This window comes from Acomys russatus, chromosome 13 (genome assembly GCF_903995435.1).
Source record: "Acomys russatus chromosome 13, mAcoRus1.1, whole genome shotgun sequence".
Lineage (NCBI taxonomy): Eukaryota > Metazoa > Chordata > Mammalia > Rodentia > Muridae > Acomys > Acomys russatus.
In genome coordinates, this window is record NC_067149.1 from 45,721,473 (window position 1) to 45,748,795 (window position 27,323).

The following is a 27,323-nucleotide window of genomic DNA, read 5'->3' on the forward strand; positions in this document are numbered from 1 at the left end:
TTTTTTTTTTACAAAACCTCTACATTTGAAATTGATTTCTCTTACTATTCAAGATTACGAGATATTTAAAATATAATAATTTTCTATAAGGGATTTTAGATATAAACAGAAAGTAAGAGATAAAAAATAATTATCATAATTAGGAATTGAAACATATATACTTTTTTATTTAGGTGAAGATGGCCTCTTGCCTCGATCACCAGCACTGGGGTCTCAAGTGTGTGCCACCAAGGCCCACCAAGGGCTGTTGGCAATCCAATACAGAGCTTTCTGTGCTCTAGGCAGACATTCTACCGACCGAGTCACACCCTCAGGCCAGAAAGAATTAAAATTAGATCCAAGAAAAAGGAAAACACTTTACTTGCTTTATTTGATAGAAATACCATTAAGAAGTTTTTCACAGGGGCTGGAGAGATGGCTCAGAGCTTAAGGGCACTGACTGTTCTTCCAGAGGTCCTGAGTTCAATTCCCAGCAACTACATGGTGGCTCACAACCATCTATAATGGGATCTGATGCCTTCTTCTGGCATGCAAGTGTACATGCAGATAGAGCACTGTATACATAATAATAAATAAGTCTTTTTTTAAAAAGAGGTTTTCACATTTCTTTTGAGAGAGAGAGAGAGACAGAGAGAGAGGCAGAGAGAGAACACGTGTGTGTTACAGTGGAAGAGAGGACGTCAGAGAACAACATGCACGAGCTGCCCTCTCCTTGGCTGTGTGTTCTGGGACATCAAACTCAGGTCCTCAGGCTTGGTGGCAACATACTGCTGGCTGCCATTTGCTGCTGTTACTGTCATTTGCAATAAAAAAAAATAAATAAATAAGTTTTGCGGGCACTACAACCTATCTGGAAAGTGCATCAGAAGTCCTTGGAAACCATTTTGTTTTTGAGATGAAGGCTTGGTAAGCCTAGAATTCATTAGTGTGGTCCAGGCTGGCCCTGCTTCAGTCTTCCAAGTGTTGAATTACAAACATAAAGTACATCTGGACTGGAAACATTCCATCTCCAATGGTGGCAGGACTTGGCCTTTTCTGGGCATATAATTACTATGCAGTACTGTAAGCACTGTGCTAACCTTGTAGTAGTCCTCACAGTTCTGCGAAACAGGTTAAGATGTAGCAGGCAGTTTACAAAGAAGTGAGGCAAAGACAAGCCAGGTAATTTGCCCTAGACCCGACAGCTGATCAGTGGCAGACCCGGCATATCCAAGAGCACGCGCCACTTCTGAATCTTGTAGATATTTCCTAAATAAAAAGACTTTACATCTCCAGAATTTTGGAAAACTGCTTTGTATGAACTAAGCTAATCTGTTCTAAGGAAACAGGCATCATTAATCTACTCAGTTGTTAAGTCATACATCCAGCCAATAACGAGCACATGCTACACATAGCATCTGCTACAAGTAATTGCTTTTATATATTTTTATTTAACTAAATTTTAAATGTCTATAATAGCTTAACTTTTAGGACACTATTTTCATGTTTAATTCATATTTATATATTCCATTTCTCAACCTACTCAGAATGAAGAGTCAGTGAGCTTAACACCAGAAAAATTTAAGTAAAAGGGGCTGAGAAATGGCTCAGTGGCTAAGAGCACTTACTGCTCTTCAAGACAATGTGGGTTCAGCTCCCAGCACCAACACTGCTGCTCACAACCACTGATAACTCCAGTTCCAGGGAACCCCACACCTTTCAATCTTTGTGGGTATGCACATGGTACACAGACATACATGCAGGCAAACACCTGTACAGGTAAGATTTTAAAAGGGAAACTTTCTTTTGTTTGTTTTTATGTTTTGAGACAGGGTTTCTCTGTGTAACGCTGGGTGTTCTGGAACTCTCTCTGTAGACCAGGCTGGCCTCAATCAGCAATCCTACTGCTTCTGCCTGTTGAGTACTGGGATTAAAGGCTCGTGCCACCACACCTGGCTTGAAAGTGTCAAGTTTTAGTAAGTTAGGCATACAAACCAGATCCCACTGAGTGAGCATACACGTCTCTGCTGGATCTTTCTTGATATTATGCAAATATATTCTAAACGCCTCTTTTAAAGGAGGTTCCTAAATCACACATTTTCTTCAGTTCCTGCCTACTTTTCTGTTGTCATGCCCAGCATAAAATCTGAGGAGTGTCTCTGCTTCTCTGGAGACTGCACTTGCTGATGTCCCTTGCTGCCTTCCCTCTTCAGCAACCCTGACACGGGTGAGCTCTTAGTCTAGAGACTACCACATTCTGCTTTACTTCCACAGTTAGGCAGTCACAGCCAACGTTTCTTCACAGGGAACAAAGAATTCGTGTTTACCTTGATTCACTTTGGTCTGTGTCACTCAAACTGGAACCCTCCTGCATCTGTAGCGGCCCACCGGTTGGCGAGCCGGCTTTCTCAATCATCGGCACCATAACAGTTTCTCTGGATACCCACTGTTCATTTTCCTTCTTCTTCGCTTCCTTCATAAGGCAGGCAGGACCACTATTTCAAAACAATCCATTTTTTAAAAGCCAGTTTTTAAAAATTCTAATGACAAATAATTAAAGTAATTTTGATGAAATTCTGACTTTTCCTACACTAATTTACTGAGAACAAAACATGAGTTAATTAAACAATAGCTAAATATATGCTCAGTAAATAAATAAATATACACAATGGCACGTGTGCTGTTGCTGAGAGATATATGACAAGTTTTAACTGAGCATAGGGGAAGTTTTTCAGAAGATGTAACATCACAAGAGCTCACTGGGAAATAAAAGCAGAAACCATTTTGCTTACAGGACAGAATATAAACACAAAAGATTAAGTGCTTTGTAGGAACATAAAGGTGTAAAACAGGCAAACAGCAAAAGGTTACTGTGAACTAAATGCGAACACCACTCTCAAAGGGTGACACTCTGTGCCGACAATGCCTGTGAGACAGGAGTAACACGGAGCTCTGTGCTACATTTTTAGTTTTTTAAAAAATGTTGTGTATGTGCATAAACATAAGTAAACAAAAACAAATGAATCAATAAAATAAAAATGTTTAAAGTTGAATGTGTCAACAGGCAACCGAGATTACTTTTTATAGAACAGACACATATCGGGTACCTCTCACCTTGTGCTAGCCAGGTCTGCTCTGCCACCCCTCAGGCATGTCCCCCCCATACAGGAACAGCCTCCCCTGCAGCCCACCCCATGGCAGGCCCACTGAGACCCTCCAGGACATCACTTTGCTATACTGCCAGGTAGGGTCTGCTCGTCCTACCTGTAACTGCCCCTCTCTTTTATGACCTTCCTCACTGCCCACTAGGCTCTCGCCCTTCCCGTTCCCCACAGACAGTCCATCCCCCCGCGCCACAGGTTGGCATCGTTCCTTCGTGCCCTATAGGATTCCGGTTCCTCTGGGATCTCATAAGTGTTGCCAGACCCTGTGGCTCCTCTGAGGTTTTTCAACCCCACCCCCTCAAACTCAGCTTGCTCCTTCTCACCCTATAAGTGTTCTCAGATAGGCCTTGCCCCTCCCAACTCCATGGCCACCTGACTATACACCCAGCTCCCTGAGCTCTCCTCCCCACCTGCCCAGTGGCCACAGTTTATTCAAGGAAGAGGCGGCACACTTGAGAGCCCCAGCAGAAGAAAGACCAGCAAGGGGTTATGCCGGATAAAGCCTGCTCATGAAAACAGTAGGCGACTCTCAAACCACCAATACAATCCCACAAAACAAACCGCTGTCGACTGTCTGACATCCCAGCCCTCTCCAGACAGTGGTACACGCTGCACTGAAAGAAGGGTGTGCCGAGCAAAGGAAAGAGACACAAATTACTTCAGGTGCATAAGTCCAGCACAGAAATAAACATAAAAACTCATTCATGTGCTCTCCAAATTACTAGTTCCACAGCAATGAACACCAATGAGAATTGGGTGAATTTGTGCAAGAGTCATTGGGATTTTCATATGTAATGGTTTTGGTTCCAGATAGTGTCTCTGGAAATCATCTAGACAAAAACCTCAAAAGAATGGTTATAACTGTATTCAAACAACTCAGAGGGTATGAATATACCTCAAGGGGGCCGGGAGGAGAGTGAGACAAGACCAGAAGAAAATACAGACGGTGTGGCGGCTTGAGCAGGAATGGCCCCCACAGACTCACGTGTTTGAATGCTTGTTCCATAGGGAGTGGCACTATTAGGGGGCATGGCCCTGCTGGAGAGAGTGTGTGACTGTGGGGGCGGGCGTTGAGGTCTCCTATGCTCAAGCTATGTCCAGTGTGACACAGTCTCCTGCTGCCTGCAGATCAAGATGTAGAAATCTCTTTTCCTTCTCCAGCACCATGTCTGCCTGGATGCTGCCATGCTTCCTGCCATGATGACAATGGACTAAACCTCTCAACTCTAAGCCAGCTCCAATGAAATGTTTTCCTTTATAAGAGTTGCTGAGGTCATTGTGTCTCTTCACAGCAATAAAACAGTAACTAAGACAGATATTACTCAAAGATGAAAATGGAATGAAGTAAGGAGACGATAGAATTGCTGGAGAAAAGCCAAACTGAGGAGGTGCTGGAAGGGAAAAACTCAGCAATCAAGTAAAAGCCTCGTGGAAAGGCTTGCCAACAGAAGGGTCCAGTAGAAAACAGTCAGGAGTGGAGACAGTGTAGGGGAATTCCATTACTCAGTAAAGGTCAATGAGGAAAAAAAAAATAACAGAACATAATGCACACACTTTGGGACACCATGGAAGAATTAACCTTCAAATTATGGGCATCTATAGAAGAAAAACAATATTATCACAGTGAGGGTATAAGAGAAAATTTCCCCAATCTAGAGAAAGAGATGTCCATCCAAGAACAAGAAGCTCACAGAACTTGATGAAACAGGATGGAACACACTACAGTCAAAATGTTACAGACACAGAAAAAAGCAAGCCGTAGAAAGGTCACATCACATATAAAGGCATGCCCATCAGAGTAGCCCGGTTACCTGACACAGCACATCTAATGTCAAAAGGAACTGGAAAGATATAACCCCCATTCTGGAGATGGCAACTATACCCATCAAAGCCATAAAGAAAACCTTTCCGTGATAAAAAGAAAAATTTAAAGATGTCTAACCACCAAGCCAGCTCTACGGAGGAAACTAGAATGAATACCTCTGCCTGAGGAGAAAGGTGAACATGCCCAAGAGATCACAGGAAATAACTAATGTCAGGAGAGTTCAGAAAACAAGTCTAAGAAAACAGAACAAAACCAACACTATGCCAAGAGTTAGCGCACATCTGTGATGGCTAATCTTGGCTGGCGACGTGACCACATCTGGAAGTAGCTGGGAAGCAAGAGGAGCTACCATAAATCTGAATCCCATCACCCTTCTGGTGGCAGCCTACATGAAAGGGCATGCAAGAAAGAAACTGCCTTTTGCCTGCTTGCCCTCACTCTCACAGAGAAGTTTGTGTGTCCTGTTGCTGCAGCCAGCATTAAATCCAACTTCCCCAGGAATCCAAAACAGACTAGACAAGTAGCTCTCCAGGAACCAACCAGAACGACTTGGACTGCAGAGACATCTAGCCTCAGAGCGGGAACAACTACCAGAGTCCCAATGTTTCCTTAGGAGAGCCATTGCTGGACTAGCCATCTCCACAGCCTGGGAGCCAGCTTAACACATGCATTAGTTCTCTCAGCTCTGCACCTTTACATTTTTTGTTTGTTTGTTTTTTGCTTTGGTTTTCAAGACGGAGTTTCTCTGTGTTGCCCTGGCTGTCCTGGAACTTACTCTGTAGACCAGGCTGGCCTCGAACTCACGGAGATCTCTGCCTGCATCTGCTTCCCAAATGCTGGGATTAAAGGTGTGCACCACCACTGCCTGGCTAGTTCTGCTCCTTTAAAAAACATCTTCCAGTGGGGCATGGTGACGCATGCCTTTAATCCCAACATTTGGGAGGCAGAGGCAAGCGGATGGCTGTGAGTTCGAGGCCAGCCTGGTCTACAAAGTGAGACTAGGATAGCCAAGGCTACACTGAGAAATTCTGTCTCAAAAAACCAAAAAAAAAAAAAAAAAAAAAAAAAACCAAAAAAAAAAAAAAAAGAAAGAAAAAGAAAAAAGAAAAAAAATCTTCCAGTAGTAACTCTTAATGTCAACAGTCTCCATTCCCTAAAATGAACAGACTGGATAACAAGACAGAATCGTCTTTCTTACCAACTACAGATGCCATCTTACAGAGCAAGGATAGAAAAGTTTATTCCAGGTGGGTTCAGTGGCATGCCTATAATTCCAGTACTTGGGAGGTAGAGGCAGGCAAATCTCTGTGAGTTCAAGGCCAGCCTTGTCTACAAAGTGAGTCCAGGACAGCCAAAGCTACACAGAGAAACACTGGAGTTAAATGCTTTCAGAAGCCAAATGGACCTAATAGACCGCTGCAGAACATTCCAGACACACAGTAAAGCGACATTCTTCTCCAAAACTGATCACATATTAGGGCACAAAGCAAAGCTCTATCAATATACAAATACTGAAATAATATCCTTCATTCTATCCGACCACAATGGAATAAAGCTAGGCATCAACAACAATTAAAATACACAAAGAACAGCAGCTCATGGGAGCTAATCAGCACACCACTGAACGATGACTGGGTCAAGTAAGACAAACAGGATTTCTAAAATTCCTAAAACTGAGTGTAACTGAAAATGCAGCATGTGTTATAACAGAATTTTCTTAAACTGGGTCATCAAACTAAATGTACTAAATATACCTCAACCATGAACTAACCAGTACACTAAAGATCTAAGGTGATTTATAAACGTGGCTATTTATTTTACACTCTATTTTTAAAATGACAACTTGATATTTTCCTTACTGAGGGATATTTGGATTATCTCCAACTTTAAGACATGATGATACTAAAATACATATTAAAATACACACGCGTAACATGGTTAGATGAATATGCAAAACATATCCTTAACATACATTATTATTTATGTACATTTGTAACATAATATGCAAATGTCTTTAGCATATGTATGCGCGTGCTTGTACGTCATGTTTCCCACTCCGGAAGGATCCGATCGAGGCGCGGAGCTGTTTGCTGTTAGGTTAGGGTGTATCTCAAACCAGGACACATGCTGCTAAACTACCTGCCGAGAGTAGTTACCATTTTCACTTGTTCACAGGGCATGAGAATGCCTTTACTTTTGCCAATCCTGGTTATTTTTAATAAAATATTAATTAATCCAATGGAAAAATAGGTCCTTTTATGTTTTCCTGACAACCACACAAGGCTGAATGTCTAATATATGCACAGCATTTATTTAATAATGAATAATAACCCAAATCAGAATTGGTTTTATAGGACAGCAGCAACTATGCAATGTTAAATATTGCCATGATCTCACCCCTCGTGTCCTTCGCACCCCTTCATAGGAGCCTGCTGGTTACCAGCTTTTCCACTCTGTCGATTTAATCCATTACCATCACTGTCAGTGGCCCCACTGTATAGATTTCCTGATACTTCTGCTTCATTGTTCTTGCACTTTCTTTTCTCTTCAGCCTTTGATGAAAAGTTGACAGAAAGATACCTGTTTATCAAATAAAAGACCTTTTTTGTTGGGGTGGGCGGGGTAGGGTAGGAAGGGCTGAAGAGATGGCTCCACGGTTAACAGGCCGATTTGGTTCCCAGCACACATGTGGCGGCTCACACCCATATGTAAGTCTTGTTCCAGGGGATCCGGTGTAGGCATGAGGCATGCACTTAGTGCACATCTGTACATGCAGGCCAGACATGCTCACAAGTAAAATAAAAATAAGTCTTAAAAAAATAAATACCATTACTCAATGGAAAGGAAATTCTTCTTTTTAAAAAGTTCTTAGTTTTCATTGATTTTTATCACTTGACAGTTTAACCATGGTTTAGGTTTGACACTCAAGGCCCATGCATATTGAGATAGAGGAGTGATATAAAGAATTTTATTCTCAGGAGATCTTTCTGTAAGAGTATATATTTTTTAAAGAACTTTATTTTTTAAGTAATCACAGCGATACACAAAGAAAAATTAGACAATGATTAAAATTTCACCAGTAAAAATGTTTTAGTTATTTCTAAATCACTGGACTATCACTAAGAAGTAGAAAACTAATTTCTGTCAGTCTAAGATAGGATGTTGTAAACCAGCAGACTTCAGGTGTCTGTTGTTAGTCTGCACTACACACTTACTAAAAACAAATTAGAGGGTTCTTGTTTTGTTTTGCGTGTTGCAAAGGCTTAGCTCATCATACATTAAAGAGTACGTAAGTCTTTTTTCTAAAGATCCCTAAATGTAGAGGAGACAAATATTAAGTGCCAAAGTCAATAAACACCAGTTAAAAAGATGAGCAGTCATAAACTACGGCAGCGCATTCACTTCTGCTGAGTCCAGTTCTAATACCATCTGCTATTGATAAAGATGGTGGATGAAAACATTTAGAGTATTTACCAGTTTCTGATGATGAAATAGTTGGAAAGCTAATGCACACACCCCAATACCACAGGCCTCGTTCCAGAGTTACCATTGAGGTTATTTTATGGGCTTGTTTCCAGAACAGTTTAAGGTTATTATGGGGGGTGCTGAGGGCCGAGTGAACGATGCATGTATGTGAACTCACTTGTGCTGCATGAATGCATACATGCGTGTGATCCTTAGGCTAGAGGAAAATGCTGCGTCTCCTGCTCTAGTACTCTGCCTTACTCCACTGACACAGGCCTTTTCCTGAAGCCGAAGCTTGTCCTTTTGGTGCTGGCTACTGAGCTCCCAGAATCTTCTCTCTCTGCCCCTCAGTGCGGAAGTATGGCTCAGTGATTAAGAGAACAGAGGACCTTAGTTTGGTTCTCAGCACCCCGTTGAGGTCATAGCTGCTTCTAACTCCAGCTCCAAGGGATCTTACACTCTCTTCTGGCCTCTGCAGGCACCTGCACACATATACATGTAATTTAAAATAAATCCCAGCACTCAGGAGGCAGAGGCAGGCGGATCTCTGAGTTGCAGGTCAGCCTGGTCTACAGAGTAAGTTCCAGGAAAGCCAAGGCTACACAGAGAAACCCTGTCTCAAAAAACCAAAATAATGGGGCTGGGGAGATGGCTCAGTGGTTAAGAGCTCCACCTGCTCTTCCAGAGGTCCTGAGTTCAATTCCCAGCAACCACATGGTGGCTCACAAACATCTATAATGTGATCTGATTCTCTCTTCTACAGATAGAGCACTCATACAAAATAAATAAATAAAATCTTAAAAAAAAAACAAAATAATAATAATAATAGTAATGCCTGTTCTACCACCCCTAAAAGGCTAGTGTGAATGATACACCCAGCATGCCACACTACAGCCGAGCGCACGTGAAGCCGGACTGAGCTTTCCCGTACCTTCTTCTGGCCGTCTTCACTGCCACCGAGCCTTTGCTGCTCTTCTCTTGACACAATTTCTAGGTCTGGCTCTGCAGTCAAATGCACATATTCAGTTAAAATAAACTTCTTTGCCAGATAAAATTTTTACAAACATAGAAAATCATAATTTGTTTTTTCATCCAGGAGTTTAAGTCAAGTTTAGTCATTAGCTACAAAGCTAAATACTTCCTACCTTAGGAAATACTCCTAGTTATCCAAAACTTCAACAAATCATTCAGAGACACTATCTGGAACCAAAACCATGACATATAAAAATCCCAATGACTCATGCACAAATTCAACATAAATGCATACCAGAGACACATACACACTCACAGTGCCCACAATCCCGGCTCCCAGCAGCGACTCTGGCTTCTGAAACGGCTGTTACACTTCTGACCGCTATCGCTGAGCACTGGGTTACGTCAGAAATTCTTCCACTCACGATTGTTCAAGACTCAAGTCTCCTCTCTGAAGCTTTGAGCGCAGGTGCTTTTCTCTTGATTAACAGGTGCTGCTTTCCTGGGGCTGTCTTAGCAATCTTCCTACCACATCTTTACCATGTGAGCTGCATTTTTCCCCCTTACATGTATGTTCTTTTTGCTCCTGTACTAGACAGGACAATTTTTTAAGACCACCTACATATGAAGATTTTGTTTATTCTCCCTGAGAGCCAGTCCTTGAGTTCCTACCAAGTGCTAGGCTTTGGGGTCAAAAGCATTTAATGAAAGGTGTCGGGGGCGGGGGGTGGCTTTTCTAAAGGTAAACCATTAGGTTAGCCAGAAAAAGAGCTGAAAAGAATCAGTTCCCGAAAGACAGAGGTGTGAGAGTGGTACCAAGTGGGATTCTAAGAAGAGGACATTACCAACAACTTAGTAATGTCAGAAACATAGGAGGGAGACAGAGGAAAGAATCAACCATGGAAGCTGGGCAGAAGCCAATGCATGGAAGTTTTACAGGTAACTGTCAGGTGTGTGCACCTTAACAGTATAAAGTGTCCTTCATGATGCTATTTGCACTGATGACAGACTAAGTGCCGAGGGGAGGCTGAGCGTGAGGGCCAAATGAATGGAAGTAGGAAAATTAGTGGAAGATGTCAGCAAAATAAAAACAACATAGAGCTGTACTGTTGGCGTAATGCTCTTGTGGACTGTGTACAGTTTCCTTTGTTCATTCAAATGCTGATTTCTTTACCCCACTCTCTGGTTTCAATCCGGGCATGGCACTGTGATGTTTATTCTAAGTATCTCCTGTCTCAAGTTTGTGTAAATATGTCACCATCTGTTCTCTGTGTTGCCAATAAAAAACAATTAGCCAATACTGAGCAATACAAAAAAATAAGGTAGGACATCTGGGTCCAGTGAGGAAGGAGAAAGGGAAGGAAGGACAGGATGGAGCCACGAGGAGAAGACCAGGAAACATCAGGAGAAATGGACTGGGCCTAGGAGATGACTTAAAAGCAAGTATAATCTATACTAGCATGGAGGTTTAGGATGGAGTAATTATTAAGCAGCATTGTGCTATAGGCTAATTAAATAGATTCTGGTCTCTCTGTGTGGTTATTTAGATATAACGCTGGTTAAGGAGTAACTGCTGATTTTATTAAAATTATTATTAATAATTCCCCCACTGGACTGAGGGAATGTTTCTAGAAATATTTGAACATAACATTATCTGTCTCTAGAATAGAACAAAATTTAATTTAATAAAGAAATGTACAAATTTTAGTTCTTCAATAAGACTTTTCATTATAAAAGGTATCAAATAAAACATAAAAAGGAACTACCTGAATTAAATAGCTTGTGTTTAATTTGAAGTTTTTGCTTCACACCTTCTTATATTAAGGAATTCATTTATACAGTGTTTCCTCCAGTAGAGCTACTTATTTGATGCCCACCCAGTATTCTCAGAGCTACTTTTTAAGACATGGAGAAATAAATAATATGCAAAGTGATCTACTGTCTCCCATGTAGAAAAGGAAGGAGTCTCATCCCACAAAAAATCAAAGTAAAGAAACATGAGACAGAAAACACATACATGACAAACGTGGTAGGAGGAATAAACACGTTTTTGTGTATATCCCAAGTGTGGGATAGAGAAGACTACACACACACACACGCACACACACACATTCCAAAATAGGAGGCTTGAGAGAGGACTTGGGATTGTTTTTGCTGCTCTTCCCTGCACTTTGAGAGATGCTCCTAGAGAGAACTGCTCCAGGGAAGGCTTCAAGGCTCTGGGCTCCGGTTGAGGCTCTGGGCCTCAGCTGCTGTTCCAGGGTCCAGCAGCAACCTTGGTTGAATTGCGGGTTTGCTGAGGGCCTGCTGGCTATGCCAGGAGAACTGTTCCTTGGAATTAATATCCTTAAGGTTTCATTATTGTGTTCTTTAATCTCCTTTTCCTATTGTTTGGGTTAGTTGGGTTGTAAGTGAGGTACGCTGTTAGTGAGTTCATAATAAAGTATAATTTAGAAAATTGAGCCAACAAAAAGGATGTTTCTTTTCTCCTTTATAAGCACAATGGCCAGACTTAAGCTTTCTTTCTTTTCTTTGTTTAAAGATTTATTCAGCATATATGTACTTGATATGCATCTAAGTTGGGGTTTTAACTATAATCTGAAAATCCCCAGACTTCAGAATTGGTTCAAGGGTCCAAGAGACCAAATCATATGAAACAATATTTGTCATTTTCATTTTCTTATAAGTGTACAGTGGAGTATATTAGAAATGTGACAAGTCATAAAGCAATCATTCTACTGATTAATGGGCCACAGTTCTAGTGGCTAACAGGCTATATGATTATGCATTCTTGTGCTGGAATCTTTCACATTTAATTTCTAATAGAGTAAATATGAATACATAATGCATTTAAACAAAAGCTTTATAAAATCTGTAACTTGTACTATTATAAAAGGACCCTAAGGCCAATCTTTTGGAATCACTGTTTTTGAGTAACTTTTTTTTTTAATCAAATTCATTTAGGAATGATCACTTACTTTCTTCAATTTTGAATAATCTCTCTCTCTCTCTCTCTCTCTCTCCCTCCCTTCCTCTCTCTCTATTACACACACACACATACACACACACACACACACACACAAACCCCACAATCGGCTAATCCAAACATTTGACTTAAGATCATCAGTATGATACCAGCAAGGTAAAATGAGTTAAAGTTCAAATACTATTGGTATGTTAAGAAATAAAGCTTTATTCTCAGCAAACACCAGCATTCTAGCAAGCATATTTTTCAGGAGACAGGAACCCCCTACACTGTTGAGGCCCGTCCCAACCTCCACGGTTCAAATGAACCTCTTGCCACAGCTTTCTAAGTAGCCAGGACCACAGGGGTGTGTTCAACTCTCCACCAAACATTTTCAAACTTTGGGAAAATAAGCCTCATGGTTAACCTTTATAAATCCCTAGAGAGGGTTGGGATTCTTAACTGTAAACAACAAGGTTCTGAAATATTACAGTAGAGTTGAAGCTTACATTTAAAAATCTTTTTTATTCTTTTGAGTACACTTAAAACCAGATAGACGATGGCAAGTATGGGACCATGAGAAAAGAAGCTCCCTCCACAGCGTCTGGTTATGGCTCTAGTCAGCTAAGAAACAAGGTGTCAAGTGCAATTACCACTTGCCTTAGACTAGTGGCTCCCAAGTTGTGGGTCGTGACCCCTTTCACAGGGGTCACATATCAGATATTTACAGGACACCTGATAACAGTAGCAATGAAGTAATTTTATGGTTGGGGGGGTCACCATAACATAAGGAACTGTATTAAAGAGCTGTACTAAAGCATTAGGAAGTTGAGAAGTGCCATTTTAGAGACTTCTCTCTTCTCAGCTGTAAACCTACAGATTTCTTAGGGCTCGAAACTAAAACCTCATTTACACTGAAATACAGAACCTCTTGCATGGCCTTGGCTTTACCGTATCAGATCATAATCTCATTCAAGGGACCAATGAAGACACTGTATAATCTCATTTATCAACACGACAGAAAGATGAAAGAAAAACTCAAGGTTTCTAAACAACCCTTTGAGATGTAACTAGAGGCACCAAAGTGGAACATGTGGCTAATGACTGCACATTCCGGCCCTCCTGAGAAGCCCACAGCTGCACACTGGCATGTCTTCTTTTTTCCTTGAGTGTCTCTTCTAACTCCTCTCCTTAGAAGCTCCATTACAACAGCCTTTTAGTGAACCAGCATACCCATGCTCAGGTACGCTTTTGTTCATTTCTGGAGTGTCTTCTCTCTACTTAAAGTAAAAACATCAATTCTGCTTCATCCTGGCTAGTCCTAAAGCTCTTTTCTGTGTCAAAGCCACAAATACAGAGTTTGACTGAGTTGAAATCCCTTTGTGAATAGGGCAGCTCCTCCAGTTTCCAAGGGTGACAGTGTGGGAGTGTGTTTCCATGGGTGACAGTGTGGAAGTGTGTTCCTGTTTCCTTACCACTGGCAGACACCAATGCCAATGGTGCATTGTTTATTTCAAATGTTTCCAACAAACTGGGAGTAAAAAATGTTTAGGAATCAGAAGACTGAACATTTTCAATATTTAATGTACCTTCCCCTAGACTACTATACAACTTACCTGATTTGACTATTTGTGCGTCCTTCATTCCTACTATTTTGCTCAGAACAGGATCCATCCTTTTGATGGTAGGCTGGATGGGTTTGAAAATAGTATTTAACAAATGCATATTCCATATAACACAAAGTTAAAACTCACGATGAAATAGTAATATACCTCCATGACTGGATACTTCCTGTGGACCTCTAAAAAGCAAAAGGAAAATGTAAAATTAATTATACATAAATACAGTAAGCCAACCGTCTATGTATGCAGCAACTGTGGAGCTGAACGCTCAATGCTACATTTGAAAGTGATCAGCTCTGCTATCCTCGCCTCAGGCCACCCACACATCAGAAATCTACTCGATAAAGAACAATAGAGTGAGTTTGACAAAACATGCAGTTAGGACTCAAAGTGAGGTGTTTCCAACGACTGTGATGACAATACAAACGCCGTGTATTTGCCACTGTGAACATGCAGATGAGCAGACAGAAACACGACCGTTAGTTAGAGGAACAAGTTATTGGCTGTGAAGACACATCTCAGAGACAATGGCAAAGCGCACCGGAATGGCTTATTACATTATCCTACAAGCATTTATCATGTTCTTCAATTTGTCTCATGATTTACAAAGTACAGAGGTGGAATAATAATAGTTCAGCTGAATGTACAATCTTCTCACCAGAGAAGATTTTCTCGATTGATTTGATTGGATATACACTTGTAGAATAATAGTTAAAAAAAAATACAGGTTTTTTTGTTCCATACCCATGTGGGCTACTGGAATGCCTACGTTTCTTGACTCCTCTAGTTTAGCCATCTTAAAGTTTCTTGATCCACTCATACAAGAAGGTATATAAGGCACATCTAAGAAATAATGTACATGTTTTTAATATTAAATGATTATCAAAAAAGAAAAAGTAAACTAGGCTGTCAGATATTAGAATCATAGATATTAAGAAACTTTTATTCAAAAATCAGTTTAATATTTACTTAAAGTAACAAGAAACAAGTCACAGTGCTTTGCTTTGACATCAGCTTGGTTTAACTATGTCAGTCTTGAGTAGATTTCCATGAAACAACTACTTCATCAGAAAATTAGCTACCTTAAAAGACAACAAAGGTTTCCATAGTTACTTAAACTAATGTAAAGAATGTATTAATGAGACCTAGGTCTGTGTGGCTGTAGTAAACCAGCTTCTAACACCATTTCCAAATCCAGTAACACCTGAGGAGCAGCAATGCAGCATGACTGCAGATGGACTGCGCAGGCATCCTCTTCTGTCAGCTCAGGCAGCGCCAGTTCCCCATCCCTCCTCCTTTCCTCAAAACAGTTACTTTTCATTTCAAAAGTGATCTCGGGGTCTTCACAGAGCTGGCTTTCACTTTATGTATTTTCTATGGATTATTCCAGTAACTTCTTTCCTTTATATTCAGCACTAACTCTGAATTATAATTCCTGTTTCTCCATCCTTGTGAACTTCCTAACTGGAAGCATGCTCAGTCTATATTTTAACTCCCAGATATTCAAAATACAACATCCACATTTCCTGTGTTTCATATACAACTTCTTGGGTTTTATTTAGAATATAATGAGAAATATTTTCTAATTATGTAAAAACAAAATGACTAAAGGAGGGCTGAAGAGATGGCTCAGAGGTTAAGGGCACTGACTACTCCCCCAGAGGTCCTGAGTTCAATCTTCAGCAACCACATAGTGGCTCACAACCACTGTAATCTGGTGCCCTCTTCTGGCTTGCAGGTGTACTTGAAGGCAGAGCATTGTATACATAATAAATAAATAAATCTTAAAAAAGAAAAAGACTAAAGGACGTATGCTAGGCGGTGGTGGCACACGCCTTTAATCTCAGCACATGGGAGACAGAGAAGGCAGATTGCTGTGAGTTTAAGGCCAGCCTGGTCTACAAAGCAAGTTCAGGATAGTCAAGGTTACACAGAGAGATCTTGTCTTGAAAACAAAAAAAAAGAAAGAAAGAAAGAAAGAAAGGAAGGAAGGAAGAAAGAAAGAAAGCAAAGGGCATATAACAGTTATAGATATAAAATTTGTTTTGGGTAAAGAAGGTTAAAGAAGAAAATGCTTTAAATGTGAAAAGATTTCATGTGATAAAACAAGATACTGGCCAAAAGTAAGTAATTTTTTAAAAAAGAAAATAGATGATAAACAACTAGAAGCTAAAGATTGTCCTTAAAACAATTGTGAAAAGTTAAAACTCAAAAATACATTGCCTCAGCAGCATTAGAGAATGACAAAACAATCAAACTGTGGAAGAGTGACTGCTAAGTCCTGGCTCCACGAGAGACTTCAGGAAGCCACCCAGATTGGCAAGAGACGCATGTGGGGCAGAGGTGTGGGGCCAGCCTGGAGTGACAGGCCTGGTACACCTCCTCTCTGAAGATGTTGGTTCAGGAGCGTGCTCACTACCGAGTCTTGATAGCCACTGTGATATTTCTTGCCAATTCTTTTCCTGCCTGGGGTAGTTCCTGGTCTGTTCTGTGCTCAAAGGCAACAAATTTTTAATTTTTTATTACAAGAATGAGTTCAACTCATCAGTTGTTTTTCCCTGTAATTGTTCTGTATCTTTTTGGTATTGTATTGCCCAGTGCACACACTGGAACAGGACCTGCAGCCCTACTCCCGTTCCCTTCTCCAGCCCTGGCCTGCTTGTTCAAGTTCCCTGCCTGTAATAGTACCCAGAATGTTTCCAGAACTTTCCAGAAACACAGAAAGGTTGTAAGTTGAAAAAAAAAAAAAAATATGTGATGGCTATAACAACTAAGTTGGCTATAATAAAATGTTATTAAAAATTCCTAAGGTCAGGACTGGCTGAGAAATGGCTCAGCAGTTCAGAGCACTGGCTGCTCTTCCAGAGGACCTGGGTTCAATTGCCAGGACCCAAATGACAGCTCACAACTGTCTATAACTCCAGTTCGAGGGGATCCGACACCCTTACACAAACACATATACAGGCAAAACACCTCGAGTACTGGGATTAAAGGCACGTGTCACTATGCCTGGCTTCTCTTGTGTCTCCTTCTAAAAATTTCAGCATTTCATGTTTTATTTTAAGGTCTTTATAGCCATTTCAAACTGATTTTTGTAAAAGGAGAGACAGAAATCTACTTTCACTCTTCTGTAAGGAGATACCCAGTTTTGTCGATATCATTTGTTAAACAGGCTCTTAAATTTATCTTCTCACCTCCCACTTGTGCCAGCCTGGAGGAGCACATCCATGCGCACTTCAGAAAAGCAGGCGCCCTTCAGCTACGCCGACAAATGACTACCTCAAGAGACTCAACTCAAAACCTTTGTAACAACATTATCTCAATTTTTATGTTCCTTATATGACTTAATATTTGGATATTAAATTTCTTCATTGCTATATTCCTAAGTAACAAAAATTTTGGCTTTAGTAAAGCCACCAATGAAGGCATTATTACGTCCCTCCATTTATGATGGTTTTGTTAAGAGTGTCTACTTACTTAGACATGCTAAATTACCTGAACAAAGTCTACATGTTTAAAGATTCCACCTTTGTCGTTATCTTCAAATCAAAATGTTTCCATTATTTACCATAATTAGTATTTTTAAAATTAAATAATAATCCTATTTCCCCAATGAGAGGAAAGTGGACATTTCAAAGGAACTCCTGTTGATTTGCCATTGATTTCCCTTTCTACTTATAAAATAAGAACTAAGATTTGGCTATACCTATAAAACCTAGGAAATCTTAATGTCTGATCTCTTCTGTCACTAATATCCTAATATCTAGTACAAAAATAGACAATTTTGTTAAAAGAAAATTAAAAGTCAAACTATATTGTCATTTGCTTTCTGACTTTCCACGTGATTACTCAAGTGAAAATGTGGTATAATGCCAAGATAATGGCATAATAGGACAGATGAGGTAATCATCCCCAAATAATTATATGAGGCTGGAGAGATGGCTTAGCAGTTAAGAGTGCTCACTCTGAGCCGGCTGTAGTCGTGCACGCCTTTACTCCCAGCATTTGCGAGGCAGAGGCAGTGGGTCGCTGTGAGTTCAAGACCAGCCTGGTCTACAAAGTGAGTTCAAGACAGCCAATGCTACACAGACAAACTCTGTCTCGAAGAACAAAAACAAAACAAAAGGCAAAAAAGTGCTCACTCCTCTTTCAGAGGACCCTGTTTTGATTTTCAGCACCCACATGACAACTCACAACCTCCTGGTACTACAGTTCCAGAGGATCCAGTGCCCTCTCCTGGCCTCCATATGTGCTCGGTCCAAGTGGTGCACATAAACTCACAGGCAAACACACACACACACACACACACACACACACACACACACACACACACACACACACACACACATCTTTACAGAAAAATTACAGTATTCAGATTTAGACCCAGTTTTTTTTAAATTAGAACTAGTCAACACACATGATGTTAGGTCTCTGGATTCAAACTGGCCCTAAGAAAAGACAAAATAATAAATCAGTTCAAAACTTCAAACAAAACATTTTACAGAGTACAAATGACTATGGGTACAAATGAAGAGAAGACAGCGTAGGTAGTCAAAGGGTGTGGGTGGGGGTTGTTGTTGTTATTATTATTATTATTTAAATTATTAAAATGCCTATTTCCTTTACCCCCAGCCTTTACTATTTCAGTCCATGCTCTGTTTTTGATTTCTTTAACTTTAGGGATAATATTCCTTGTATGTCATATGGATGTGTTTTTTAAGATATAGAGGGAAAATTAATAAAGAAATCAAACAGACCAGAACAGCTAGCCGACCTGGTATGATGCAGGGTTTCTATGGCTCTACCCTCTAATCTCCTGAAGAGGCTTCCCTGATACTCAGCCTCACCTTTATCAGATCCTAGGAGCTAGTCTTCCCAGGACCACAGCACAGAAAAGCATAACTGACTTTTGAATGTAGAAAATGAGATGCTTGGCCAACTGGGATAACTGTGAACTAATATCCTCAGAAGAAAAAAAAGCTACATTTGTGATAAAGACTCCGGTGGCTGAAAGAGAACTGTGATTGTAGGGAGGTGGAAAGCTACTCTGAACCAAATTATCTTGTGTTAGCTTCGGCACTCTTAATAGCCATCCAAGTCCCACCTCAGGATCTGACCCCGGTCTCCGGTCAACACAGGAAAGTATGAACTGAAGTTTATGGGAGAAAAAAGCCACACCTATGCTAAACATTCTGCAAGGCTGATGAAAAGCTCAGTGACTACAGAGAGCCGGAATGATGCAGGTCCATCCAGAGCCGGATCATTTTGAGCTACCTCTAGCGCCAAACAGCCAGCTATTTATTGTCCATCTCTGTATTCAGCCCACCATCCCTGTGATTAACAAGGACAATGCCTTTGGAACATGCAGACCCCTCAGCTCTCACCAGCTCCAAGGCTAAGAACCTTGTTAGGCATCATCTGATGCCAGGAGCAGAGACTTTACTGCTTCTCTGTAACCCAGTCCTCTAATGTCCATATACATTTATTGTGTGTGTGTGTGTGTGTGTGTGTGTGTTGGAGGGGGAGGTTCTTGGTGGTTTTTTGAGACAGCATCTCTCACTGGCCTGGTACTAGTCAGGCAGGCTAGGGTGGTGAGTGACTCCTGGTGATGGCTGTCATTGCCTCCCAATCCTGGATTACAAGTAAATGCCACCTGTTTTTTTTTTTTTTTTTTCCTTTTGGGTAGGTAATTTCATTAATTAAATGCAGGTCCTCACTCTTGAACAGCAAACACAGAAACAGAGCCAGCTTCCATCGTGTATTTTAAAAGCATGTTAATTTATTATTGTTTTTTTCTGTTGGCATAAAAACTCCATAAAACTGTTCCTACACTGGAACTTGAATATGTCATCAACAGTCCTACTTGGCTCCAGAATAATACTCTATCTCTTTGGAGGTGAAGGTTGTATTTTGTTTTGAGCCAGCAATTGATTCGTTAAAGTTAGAGAAACTTCCCCGTAATGAGGCTAACTCAAATTCCTATTGCTCAATGTCCTTTAGAAACAAACCTTAGGTTCCTGTCATCACTGAGAAAGGGCAGAGCCCATCCTCCTGCTCGATTTTTTGTCAGGACATGCCTTTCCTGAGCTCTTCGAACCCAATCTCACTCTTCTTTCTATTGTTTTGGCCTATGGGAAATTTCTCTGTGAAACGGCAACATTTTAAAGGACAAAAAGTATATATCTATGTTTGCATGTACCTGGGGCTACAGTGTGACAGTTCACACAGCTCGTGCGTTACTCTCAGCCCCCAGCTGGCGGCACTGTTTCTGAAGGTTGTAAAGGCTTTAGGAGGTAGAGCTGTGCTAGAGAGGGTTTAGTACCTTCTTCCTGCCCATTCTTTCCTTCCTAACTTCAGACACTATGACACCAGCTGTCTGCACTCTTCCACCATGCCACTGCAGCCTTTCAGAAGCTGTAAACCCACATAATCCCTAAGCTGTCTCATGTCAGTCATTTGGTCAGGTGACAAGAACAGCAACTAATCCGTGGTACATGTTTGTCTATGGGAAACGGCAACAGCTCTGCACAGGAAGGCCCCGGACTCAGGTCTTCTCAACTGCCAGAAAGGAGTGAGGGGACTCTGCGCCTCCCGCCTCTGGTACTAAAGCTTCCTTCCTCTCCTTCCCGTGTCTCTGCTGCGCTCTTCTTATCTATAGAATCTGTGCATTCCCAAGCAGCGCGCTACGCACCCTCTTCCTGCCCTTCACCTGTCCTCTGCACCCTCCGCCATTCTAATCTTTAGCACCCTTTCCCCCAAGCTTCAGACAGCTTCAAATGAACAAATACAGCGCCCTGTGGCTGTCAGGAACTCCCCGTTCTCGGCTGCGGAAGCCTGTAATTCGTGCACACCTTAGCACTGCTTACTTCTCCTCACTACAAGCTTAGTACTTGTCCTCAGCTGAAACCATACTACACTCTACACAGACGTTTGTCATATATTCCAAATGGACATCTGTCAAACGAGTTTTTAAAAAGAGACCGGTTCTTACCTTCTATTTGTCCAAGTACTCTACTTCCTCCTGGCTGATCTGCAGCCCCAGATAAGTGACCCACACCTTTCAGTGAAACACTCTCAGAGACACTCTGTGGAAGCAGATATCACGATGAGTCACATAAGGATCTAGTAGCTTTCTAAGATGCCATTTCAGTTTCCTATTTAGACACTGCTAGAAAAAAAAGACAAACACGCACTGAAAAACAAAACATGTCAATAAGGAAGAGCCATGCTCTCTAGATCAAGCCCATCTGTGTTTACGGACTGTGAAGGCAAGCATGGAAGGCCAGAGGGAGGCATTCATGAAAAAGAGTATTTACTTCCATGCTTCAGCAAGCCACTAAGCTCAGAACACTCAGAGCTGCTTCTCAGTCTTCACGCAGTGCAAGAGGACAACTGAAACATAGGTGTCTTAAGAAATTCCTGTGCTCACTTGCTTTAATACAGCATGAAACATTTAAGCTATGCCCAATGACAGAACTTTAAAGTCAGAATAGGAAACCTGGCATGTGTGTAAGAAACTTCAGAGTGTCACACTGATTACACAGAGCACTGTACAAGTTATTATATTTAATAAGCTAAGACTTAGAAAAATCAAGTCTTTGGTGTAAATTTTTTACTGCTGGCAAAAATGGTTGAATAAAATGATAAAGAAACCCTTTTCTGTTTGAATAAATAAAAGCCCACAAAGATCAAATGTAGAATATGATCCCTTCCGATCAAAAAAAGAACTTACAAAATATGCAATAAGTTTTGGCAAGAAAGGATGTAAAATGTTTAAGTGTTTAAAATGTGCTAAGGAATTACTTTGCATATAGTATATTATACATATATAAATGAATATTCAACCTTGTGCTTCTGAATCATCTCAGGACATTTAGACTCCGCAAAATGGTGAACAAATGTTGACACACTGTTCTTTGGAATGTTCTCGACTCTCACGGGCTGGCTGCTGCTTCCGCTCTTTAGTTGGAGTTTAAATGCCATTCTCAGAAAGAACCCTAATAATGCCACCTCCGCTTCGTCTGAAATCCACACTCCCTCCTGCTTCCTCATCTGAGGCAGTCAGACTGGCTTACAGTAAGTTGTTTGGTCCCCTCTTCTAGCATTACACTAGTGCTGGGCCCTCATTTCTAACAGTCGCTATCTAGCTGCCTCAGACAGCGTTTAAGATCCCACTGGAAAGACCTTTGCACTGAATCACTATAATCTTAGGGGTTGTCTCCATCGATGCTTCATTGAGACTTACCACATCCAGCCTGAGAAATCTGTCTGCCCTTCCACCTTCCCCCTCTTCGTCCACTACTTCTCTGCTGCCCTCAAGTATGAAACTGCTCTTCAGGGTTCATTTTGTTTTGAAGAAATGCTGCCCCATATTTGTAGACCCATTTTGTACCTCACAAAATGTTTTTATCTCCTCACCAAACTTGTACATCACATATCTTCATGGGACAACAAAGTCACTGATGTTCATACAGGTTAATTTCATCCCAAATTCTGTAAATATTAAATCCCAGGACCAAGTATGAACATGTCTTTTGACTGTATGCATAGCTGCTACACTTCCAAGCCATCCCCAACTCTGTCTATGGTACTGTCATTAAAACAAATAACCATTATGGATGCATGGATCCTACACGGGTCACTGCTGAAAATGATTTAAATTTTTAAAGAAGAAACTAAGTTAAAACAAATTTAAATAAAACTGCTACAGCTCCACAAAGTGACATCATTCTTTTTTTCTACTATATCCCTCGCAGGGTTATACTTTACAATCCACAGAGAATGACGCTTCCAAGTCTCACTTGATATCTTCCCAGGCTTCAGGAATAAAAAATTACAGTTCGCCAGGCAGTGGTGGTGACACACGCCTTTAATCCCAGCACTTGGGAGGCAGAGGCAGGAGGATCTCTGTGAGTTCGAAGCCAGCCTGGTCTACTGAGAGAGTTCCAGGACAGCCAAGGCTACACAGAGAAACCCTGTCTCAAAAATCTAAAAACTAAAACCAAATAAACAAAAAGTATAAAAAAATAAATAAGTAAAAACAAAAACATACTTTCTCTTGAATCCCATCAGACTTGCACACACCTATATCTATCACAGAATCTTCTGGATCACAGGCTGAAATGACTTCTTAATTACTTAAAACTTAATCCAAAGTGGTTCCTCTAACTTCTACATCTTTAGACAAATCACACAAATGAACAGAATTATGCTAAGAGCAGCCCTTGATATATAACTATTATTTATAGGTTGAAAATGTGAGGAAACAGTCCCTCAAAGGCACATGTAGCTGAGAAAGTAATTCCATTTATCCTCTGTCAGTACCTCAGAGTCCCAAGGTGAGTCTTCATCTTCATCTTCTCCTAATCCTAACGCAGACATCATTTCTGTAAAATGCAGTCACAAACACATTAACAAGAATGCTTATTACTGGATTTTTTAAATGCCTGCATGTTTATCTACATTCACAAAATTAAAAAAAATATAGTGGCAAAAAGGCGTTTTGGTAGGTTGCAACAGTTTCAGAAGAATTGACAACAGCGAGAAAGAGTAACAGAAATTATTTAGAAGAAACAGATTCTGTTTTTGGATCTAGACCTTCATCTTCCAGCACAGTATTTAAGCATGGAAAATGTTTGCTAGGATTCACTAACTCACCACTTTTATTATTTTTGTGCCAACCATCAGCACAGGTTAAATTGTCGTGATTTTGTTGCTCTTGTGAAACACTTTCAATAATATCAGTACCATTTTCTTCTTTTCCAATTGCTGCCTCAGCTGCTCCTTCCTATGGGAGGGAAAACACCAGCTTCAGTATTTCAGCGCAGTCTGCAGGGTGCTAGTTACTGCCTAGGATCACAGTCGGTAAGATAAGGTCAATGCCTCAGTCTGAGATGGACAGAGAACTGAGAGCGCAGACCTGGAAAGGCATACAGAGGAGCGTATGGGGCTGGAAAGACAGTGGGTAAGGGCACTTGCTGTTTTCAGAGGACACAGCTGTAATTCTCAGCACCCAAAGGGCAGCTCAGAATCATATGTAATTCCAGTTCAGATGCATCTGATGCCTCTGGCCTACATGCACACATACATATACACATATATACATATAGCAGAAATTGAACATGACTCAATATTTACATGAGAGAAAGGGCCCCTCCTCCTGGGCTGGGGGACCTAATCAAAAAGGATTCCTTAGTTTTAAAGATAAGAGAATCTACATACCACTGGGTCAGATGACCGACAGGATGGAGAGGGCGTCTGGACTTTGGCTGATGTTCCAGGTTGGATTTCAACTGCATCTTCATTTTCACTATTGGAATTACTATTGTCAAACAGGATTCGATTTCCTACTTGCTCAAAGCCACATTTTGTTTCTATTACCAAAAGCAAAACAAAACCACAAAAATACTTACTTTTAAATCAATGAGCAGCATAAGATTAGGCCATCTTTAAATGACTTACGGTTTTTCCTGGACTGCTGAGCAGCTGTCCACAGCTCTGTTAAGTTAATTTTGGGGACATTCTAGAAAAACAAAAATAATTTTTGAAAATAACAAAATAATAATAAAGTAAATATACTACTTCTTTTTACTATCTTATCTAATACAGCATGGCTCTGAATCCTTCAGCCAGATTCAAATACTAAGCCCACCATTTACTAATTCACATATGTCCATTGCGTGAGGCTATGTGATAGGACTATCATCAAATTTTTATTCTCCTCATACCTAAATACGTAATTATTATACACATTTTATAATATCCTTTACTGTATTATTTAAATGAAATAACCTAGAACAAAAATTTATTCACAATTTAGAATACTCCTGAAAACACTAGCATTTAAAGAAATTTAAAACACTTTGAACATTTCACCATGATCTGTATTTACATGAATTGCTTCTAAAAGAGAAGCTATGCGGGCTTATTTTCTGTAGCTCACGGGCTGAAATTGCAAACAGTGTAAGTTATTCTACCCTGTGGGCCAAAAAGCAAAATGCCAATTATTACATACACTTAGCTCTTTCTAAGAAAGAGAAGGGAAAAGAATACATCTTATGGAGAAAAAAAAAAAAAAAAAAAAAGACAAAGCCACACACAGGGACTAAAGAGGAGGGTGTGACTAAATACGCCAACAGTAGAGAAAAAAAAGCACCAATTGAAGACATGTAATGTGTAGCTGAAGGAAAAGGTAAGGGAGGGATAGAAAGAGTGAAGGAGGGAGGGAAAATACTGAATGAGTTTAAACGAAGAAGAAAGGAGAAAAACCTGTCCTAATTAGGGTTATTATTGCTATGCTCAAACACCATGACCAAAGAGACTTGGGGAGGAACAGGTTTATTTGGCTTACACTTCCATGTTGCTATTCATCACTGAAGAAAGTCAGGACAGAAACTCAAACAGGGCAGGAACCTGCCGGCTGGAGCTGATGCAGAGCCCATGGAGAGGTGCTGCCTACGGGCTTCCTCAGCCTGCTTTCCTATAGAACCAAGGACCACCAGGCCAGGGATGGAACCAACCACAGTGGGCCCTCCCCCACCACTCAATAATCAAGAAAATGCTCTACAGCTGGGTTTTATGGAGGTGTTTTCTCAGTTGAGGTTTCCTCCTTTCAGATGACTCTAGCTTGTGTCACGTCGACATAAAACTAGCCAGCACAGTATTTAAGCCTAAGATTTATAACATATGAGAGGCTCAATTCATAGTACATCCCTAATAATGACTTGTAGCTACATTTTGAAGACATTCCACCTTCCCAGCCTCTCCCTCCCCAAAGAACAATCAGTCTTTGATAGTCACAAAAAAAAAAAAAAAAAAAAAAAAGTAATTCAGTTAGCCATTGTCCTACGAAATGCTTTTGTCTGATCAATATTCCACATAAGAAACAATGATAGACACCACTAAAATTTAAGAACAGACACTCGGCAAAATAAATTCAAAGCAAAACCATTATTTTCACAAAACTGCATTTTACCTTGCTATCAAAATTATAGTCATCCTCATCTGATGTGGGCCAGGAGTCAGCGGGATCAGGTGTGTTAGAAGACCTTAGAGCAACATCCAACAAAAACTGTAAGCCATAAGTGTATAAAAGAAATCTAGGACAGATCAGCTACCAATATATAAATGTTTCTTGGTTGATATGACTAAAGTCTGACCTCTTCTCAAAGAGCTTTTAGCTGCCTCTTCCTGCCTCCACCTCTCCTACTCTGAAATGCTCACGACTCATTCTTTGTCGCATATTAAACTGTAAAAGTCACTATACTGTTGGAGCCTATGTATGATTTGGTCTCAAAACCTGCCTGTACTAATGGCGGTGCTGAAATCTCATGGTTATCTGATATCACTTTTGTCTCCGGAGTGAAGAGCATCTGACAAGTTAAAGCACAGGACAAGCCATCTACTCTATTCTGTCTATCCTGCCCTGAGAGCAGGGGACTCAGACTCAGGAATAGCAGCCTCAGTACTCAGCCTGTAAATGACCTGGTAAGACCCTATGAGCCAGGTCTGGTAGCACATGCCTACAATCACAAAGTGGCTAACAGGGCCACAAGTGGAAGGTCTGTCTGGGTTACACGGAGTGTTGCAGGCCAGGGAGGGCTATGTAGGGAGACCTAAGGCCCTATACCTTCCAGTATACAACTAAAACAGCATAGGGAATACCATGAAATAGGAATTTGAAAATTAAATGTAAGTATACTTAAGTACAAACTATTGCTATTGGCAATACATTTTCTAGAGATTAAAAACTATAAAAATTTAATTATTTTCCCTAAATAGGTCATGACTTATATGAATACACATATAAACTACCAATCCCTTGAAAGCCATCGTAGGCGCCCTGACACTGTACCTTTAACTTCCCTATGAACCACATAAACATTTTCAGTCCTATAGGACTCCATTCCCAGGTCCCTATTCTACAGGGCTCAATGGCAATTTCTTTTCTTTTGGGGGGGGGGGGCATGAGGGTTGAGACAGGGTTTCTCTGTGTAGCCTTGGCTGTCCTGGACTCACTTTGTAGACCAGGCTGGCCTCAAACTCACAGCAATCTGCCTGTCTCTGCCTCCCGAGTACTGGAATTAAAGGCATGTACAATTTTCAACCTTAACACTTCACCTTATAAAGGCACGGATACTGAGACAAGGATGGTAAGCAGCAACTCTGTATCCTGTGAACGACAGCTCCATCACCTGCCACCCACCAGAAGCAGCTCATGGCTGACTAGGGTTCTGGCTAGCCCTACTGTTGCCCACCTACAGGGACATCAGTGATCTGGGAAGAAGCACAGACGAGGGGACACCTGACATGTCACAGACCTCTTACATTGT

The 27,323-nt window shown here is 40.8% G+C and overlaps 1 protein-coding gene across 1 annotated transcript in view; it reads right to left on the minus strand.

Moving 5' to 3' along the window:
- The window catches only part of LOC127197354 (ankyrin repeat domain-containing protein 26-like), a 77,506-nt gene that overhangs the window by 33,328 nt on the left and 16,855 nt on the right, over nucleotides 1-27,323 (minus strand). Inside the window, exons 7-18 of the mRNA XM_051155220.1 lie at nucleotides 25,967-26,039; nucleotides 24,454-24,514; nucleotides 24,214-24,365; nucleotides 23,650-23,779; nucleotides 23,317-23,378; nucleotides 20,984-21,077; nucleotides 14,737-14,835; nucleotides 14,143-14,171; nucleotides 13,987-14,059; nucleotides 9,365-9,435; nucleotides 7,366-7,520; nucleotides 2,307-2,474 (exon numbers count right to left, since the gene is read on the minus strand). Of these exons, the coding sequence (XP_051011177.1) occupies nucleotides 2,307-2,474; nucleotides 7,366-7,520; nucleotides 9,365-9,435; nucleotides 13,987-14,059; nucleotides 14,143-14,171; nucleotides 14,737-14,835; nucleotides 20,984-21,077; nucleotides 23,317-23,378; nucleotides 23,650-23,779; nucleotides 24,214-24,365; nucleotides 24,454-24,514; nucleotides 25,967-26,039 (1,167 nt within the window). The remainder of the gene's footprint in view (nucleotides 1-2,306; nucleotides 2,475-7,365; nucleotides 7,521-9,364; nucleotides 9,436-13,986; nucleotides 14,060-14,142; nucleotides 14,172-14,736; nucleotides 14,836-20,983; nucleotides 21,078-23,316; nucleotides 23,379-23,649; nucleotides 23,780-24,213; nucleotides 24,366-24,453; nucleotides 24,515-25,966; nucleotides 26,040-27,323) is intronic.